Here is a 6000-nt window from a genome sequence, read left to right on the forward strand (position 1 = left end):
CTTTGATCTGACACGGAGAAATATAATGTTACTGCTAAATCAGACACTAACCCCAAATGACAGAAGTGCTGCCATAACTGCAGCCCGAGAGTTTGGTGATCTCTGGTATCTCAGTCAGGCAATGATAGGATGACAACAGAGGAAAGAGAACGATTCCCCATGGGCCAGCAGGCAGTTCCCAGTGTAGACTCTCTTTGGGACACAGAATCAGAACATGGAGATTGGTGCCACAGACATTTGCTAACTTGAGTGCTAGAAGGACTAAGGAAAACTAGGAAGAAGCCTATGAATTATTCACTGATGTCCACTATAACACAGGGAAAGGAAGAAAATCCTACTGCCTTTCTCCAGAGACTAGGGGAGGCATTGAAAAAGCATACCTCTCTGTCACCTGACTCTATTGAAGGCCAACTAATCTTAAGGGATAAGTTTATCACTCAGTCAGCTGCAGACATTAGGAAAAATCTTCAAAAGTCCACCTTAGGCCCAGAGCAAAACTTAGAAAACCTATTGAACTTGGCAACCTCGGTTTTTTATAATAGAGATCAGGAGGAGCAGGTGGAATGGGATAAAAGGGATAAAAAAGAAAAAAAGGCCACCACTTTAGCCATGGTCCTCAGGCAAGTGGACTTTGGAGGCTCTGGAAAAGGGAAAAGCTGGGAAAATTGAATGCCTAATAGGGCTTGCTTCCAGTGTGGTCTACAAGGACACTTTAAAAAAGATTGTCCAAGTAGAAGCAAGGCACCCCCCTCATCCATGACCCTTAACATTATGTCAAGGGAATCAGTGGAAGGCCCACTGGCCCAGGGTACAAAGGCCCTCTGAGTCAGAAGACACTAACCTAGTGATCCAGCAGCAGGACTGAGGGTGCCTGGGGCAAGCGCCAGCCCATGCCATCAGCCTCAGAGACCCCTGGGTATGCTTGACTATTGAGGGCCAGGAGGTTAACTGTCTCCTGGACACTGGCACAGCCTTCTCAGTTTTATTCTTCTGTCCCAGACAACTGTCCTCCAGATCTGTCACTATCCGAGGGGTCCTAGAACAGCCAGTCACTAGATACTTCTCCCAGCCACTGGGGAACTTTACACTTTTCACATGCTTCTCTAATTATGCCTGAAAGCCCCACTTCTTTGTTAGGGAGAGACATTCTAGCAAAAGCAGGGGCCATTATACACCTGTAGGAGAAGGAACACCTGTTTGTTGTCCCCAGCTTGAAGAAGGAATTAAGTCTGGGCAACAGAAGGACAATATGGACAAGCAAAGAATGCCTGTCCTGTTCAAATTAAACTAAAGAATTCCACCTCCTTTCCCTGCCAAAGGCAGTACCCCCTTAGACCCGAGGTCCAACAAGGACACCAAAAGATTAAGGACCTAAAAGCCCAAGGCCTAGTAAAACCATACAGTAGCCCCTGCAATACTCCAATTTTAGGAGTACAGAAACCCAACAGACAGTGAAGGTTAGAGCAAGATCTCAGGATTATCAGTGAGGCCATTGTCCCTCTATACCCAGCTGTACCTAACTCTTATACTCTGCTTTCCCGAATACCAGAGGAAGCACAGTGGTTTACAGTCCTGGACCTTAAGGATGCCTTTTTCTGCATCTCTGTACAACCTGACTCTCAATTCTTGTTTGCTTTTCAGGATCCTTCGAACACAATGTCTCAACTCACCTGGACTGTTTTACCCTAAGGGTTCAGAGATAGCCCCCATCTATTTGGCCAGCCATTAGCGCAAGATTTGAGCCAGTTCTTACACCTGGACACTTGTCCTTCAGTATGTGGATGATTTGCTTTTAGCCGCCCATTCAGAAACCTTGTGCCATCAAGCCACCCAAGCACTCTTAAACTTCCTCGCCACCCGTGGCTACAAGGTTTCCAAACCAAAAGCTCAGCTCTGCTCACAGCAGTTTAAATACTTAGGGCTAAAATTATCCAAAGTCACCAAGGCCCTCAGTTAGGAACAAAGCCAGCCTATACTGGCTTACCCTCATCCCAAAACCCTACTAACTGTTGGATGTGCCTGCCCCTGCACTTCAGGCCATACATTTCAATCCCTGTACCTGAACAATGGAACAACTTCAGCACAGAAATAAAAACCACTTCCATTTTAGTAGGACCTCTTGTTTCCAATCTGGAAATAACCCATACCTCAAACCTCACCTGTGTAAAATTTAGCAATTCTATAGACACAACCAACTCCCAATGCATCAGGTGGGTAACTCCTCCCACACAAATGGTCTGCCTATCTTCAGGAATATTTTTTTTCTGTAGTACCTCAGCCTATCATTGTTTAAATGGCTTTTCAGAATCTATGTGCTTCCTCTCATTCTTAATGCTCCCTATGACCATCTACACTGAACAAGATTTATACAATTGTGTCGTACCTAAGCCCCAAAACAAAAGAGTACTCATTCTTCCTTTTGTTATCGGAGCAGGAGTGCTAGGTGGACTAGGTACTGGCATTGGCAGTATCACAACCTCTACTCAGTTCTACTGTAAACTATCTCAAGAACTAAATGGTGACATGGAATGGGTCACCAACTCACTGGTCACCTTGCAAGATCAACTAAACTCCCCAGCAGCAGTAGTCCTTCAAAATCGAAGAGCTTTAGACTTGCTAACTGCCGAAAGAGGGGGAACCTGTTTATTTTTAGGGAAGAAAGCTTTCATTATGTTAATCAATCCGGAATCATCACCAAGAAAGTTAAAGAAATTAAAGATAGAATACAACGTAGAGCAGAAGAGCTTCAAAACACCAGACCCTGGGGCCTCCTCAGCCAATGGATGTCCTGCATTCTCCCCTTCTTAGGACTTCTAGCAGCTATAAGATTATTACTTCTCTTTGGGCCCTGCATCTTTAACCTCTTTGTTAAGTTTGTCTCTTCCAGAATCAAAGCTGTAAAGCTACAGATGTTCTTCAAATGGAGCCCCAGAAGCAGTCCATGACTAAAATTTACCATGGACCCTTGGACCAGCCTGCTAGCCCATGCTCCAATGCTGATGACATCGAAGGCACCCCTCCCAAGGAAATCTCAACTGCACGATCCCTACTATGCCCCAATTCAGCAGGAAGCTCTTAGAGCGGTCAACAGCCAACCTCCCCAATGGCACTTGGGTTTTCCTGTTGAGAGGGGGGACTGAGAGACAGGACTAGCTGGATTTCCTAGGCCAACTAAGAATCCCTAAGCCTAGCTAGGAAGGTGACCACATCTACCTTGAAACACAGCGCTTGCAACTTAGCTCACACCCGACCAAGCGGGTAGTAAAGACAGCTCACTAAAAGGCTAATTAAACTAAAGCAGGAGGTAAAGAAATAGCCAATCATCTATCGCCTGACAGCACAGGGGGAGGGACAATGATCAGGATATAAACCCAGGCATTCTAGCCAGCAACGGTAATGGCAATCCCCTTTGGTCCCCTCCCATTGTATGGGAGCTCTGTTTTCACTCTATTAAATCTTGCAACTGCACACTCCCTGGTCCATGTTTGTTCCGGTTCAAACTAAGTTTTCGCTCGCCTTCCGCCACTGCTGATTGCCATCATCACAGATGCCGCCACTGACTTCCACCCCTCAGGATCTGGCAGGGTGTCTGCTGCACTTCTGATCCAGCGAGGCAGCACCCACTGCCACTCCCAATTGGGCTAGAGCTCGCCATTTTTCCTGCCCAGGGTTTGTCCTAATCGAGCTGAATAGAGCTATAACACTCACTGCATGGCCCAAGATTCCATTCCTTGGAATCCATGAGGCCAAGAACCCCAGGTCAGAGAACAAGAGGCTTGCCATCATCTTGGAAGCAGCCCGCCACCATCTTGGGAGCTCTAAGAACAAGGACACCCCGGTAACAGCAGCATGGGCTATGAAGAAGAACAAGGAAAAGTGGTGTGATTTTGGAAAGGGTGGCCAGGGAAAGCCTTTCTGAGGAGATGACACTTGAGCAAGAGGCCTACCTGAAGCAAAGGAGTCAGCCATCCACAGGGCTGAGGGAAGAGTTTAGGCTGAGGCACCATAAGTGCAGAAGCTCTGAGGAGTTCATCTGACCTGTTCCAGGAACAGCCAGGCCAGTGAGCCAGGAGTTCCATGAGTGAGGAAGACTGGTAGGAGAGGAGGTCAGAGAACGAGCTATGGGACAGGTAATAGGACTGTGTTTCTCAAATTTTAGCCTGTCTCAGTCTCACTAGCATACCCTGTGTGTGAAAACTCATTTTGCTGGCTACCCCTAGAGTTTCTGCCTCAATAGGTGGGGCTTGGGAATTTGCATTTCTAACAAGTTCCCAAGTGATACTGTTCCTGCTGGCCTGGGGACCACAGTATGGGAGGCTTCCAATAAGATTTTGAATTATGTTCTAAATGTGACTGGAATCATTGGAAGATTCTGAGCAGAGGATGAAGAAAAGTTATAATGGGGCAAGGGTAGAAACATGGAACCAGAATGGAAGCCATTACAAGAGTTCAGGCAAGAAATAGTGATGGTCTAGAATGAGAGCAGCTGTGCTGGAAAGTGGGGAAATGGTCAGACTCAGACTTTCTGAAAGTAGTACTGATGCACTTGTTCATGGACCTATGTGACATGAGAGGCAAAGAGAAATCAAGAGTTGAGTTCCTACTGAGTGGAAGCATTTGCTAAAATGAGAAGATAGGTTTGGAGTTGGGTTTCATTTTGAACACAATTACTTTGAGATTCCCATTAGTCATCCAAGTGGGGTAGTGAGTGGGCAGATAACTTACATGTCTCAAGCCTTGGGAGATGTCCAGGACAGAGGTATAAATTTGAAAGGTATATTTTTATAACCAATATGTACAATAATAGGGCTAGATGAGATCATGAGAGAGTGAGTGCAAATGCTCACTCTGTCTTGGCCCAAATACTGAGCCCTGAGGCACACAGAGTACACAGAGAAGGAACAGCCTATGAAATAGGAAAAACCCAGGAGAATAGGAAGCTGTGGAAATCAAAGAAAAGTTACTTCCATAAGCAGGTCATAACCCAATGCTGATAGAGTTGGAGTAAGAGGAGTACCAAGAGGTGACCACTGGAATTGGCAACCTGCACCTGAAAACATTTTGGTGAATTAGTGGCCAGAGCTGGATTTACCATAAGGCTAATGAAGCTTAATTTCAAGGCCCCTCACTTACACAGGAGAATCAAAATTTTCAGAAAGGGCACTAGCAAGATATTCACATGTTCATATGTTTTTGTAAAATTTACAAAAGTAAAACAAAGACTTCTATTAAATTTCTCTTTTCACTTTGACTTCCCTTCTGTTAAAAGGCACTGGTGTGGCCAAGGGCACTTTTGGAATCTGGCTAAGGGCAAGTTGAGTTGGGGATACATTTATTTTGTGTTTAACAGTGTATATTATATGACTCATGGTCACTTTCATATAGAATAGTTATTATCAGTTGTTCTGGAATATGAGATCTTTGGTTTTCACATCTTCTGGAGTTTTCCATGATTTATAGTAAGGGAGTTGGGAGCTTGGAAAATAGACCAAATGCCACTAAGCATCAACAAAGAACCTGTATCTCAAGAGTTTCTCCTGGTGCCTGCCTTACATTCTAATCTCGTGTGGACATGAGAGAGAATGGGAGGTTCATCAGAAATTGTATTTTAATAAGCTAGGGCACAGGTCTTAAAAGTTTTACCAATTGTTATTTTTGTTGGTGTATGGTTTTAATAGAAGAGCCTATTCAATTAAAATCTTACAGGAACACTCATTATTTGCCAGAGACAAAAGCAGTTTTAAAGTCAATTGGGCGTCATGCATCCTGATTTGCCGAGTAGCCCAACCAGCCTCTAAGGACTGTACTTTGACAACTGTTGATCTGGGCATTTGGATTTCTCTGACTCGTGTCACAATTACATACACTATTAGAGCAAAAGGAGAATAGTTTGGACTCCAAATTTCAGATGGGCAGACTAAACCTAAGTTAAGTTTGGCCTTGCCTACCTACCTTCATGGTCTACACAAATATATCACAGAAAAATAGATGAATTTTAGA

At 44.7% G+C, this 6000-nt stretch overlaps 1 protein-coding gene across 1 annotated transcript; it reads left to right on the top strand.

The window, feature by feature from the left end:
- The first annotated feature begins 300 nt into the window (after positions 1–300).
- Positions 301–3079, top strand: LOC129492692 (syncytin-1-like). Its single transcript, XM_055297890.1, is given in 4 exon segments — positions 301–620; positions 1938–2653; positions 2656–2903; positions 2906–3079. Coding segments are annotated over 4 exon segments (1458 nt in total).
- Positions 3080–6000: the final 2921 nt, after the last annotated feature.

Source organism: Symphalangus syndactylus, chromosome 11 (genome assembly GCF_028878055.3).
Source record: "Symphalangus syndactylus isolate Jambi chromosome 11, NHGRI_mSymSyn1-v2.1_pri, whole genome shotgun sequence".
NCBI classification, from domain to species: Eukaryota; Metazoa; Chordata; class Mammalia; order Primates; family Hylobatidae; genus Symphalangus; species Symphalangus syndactylus.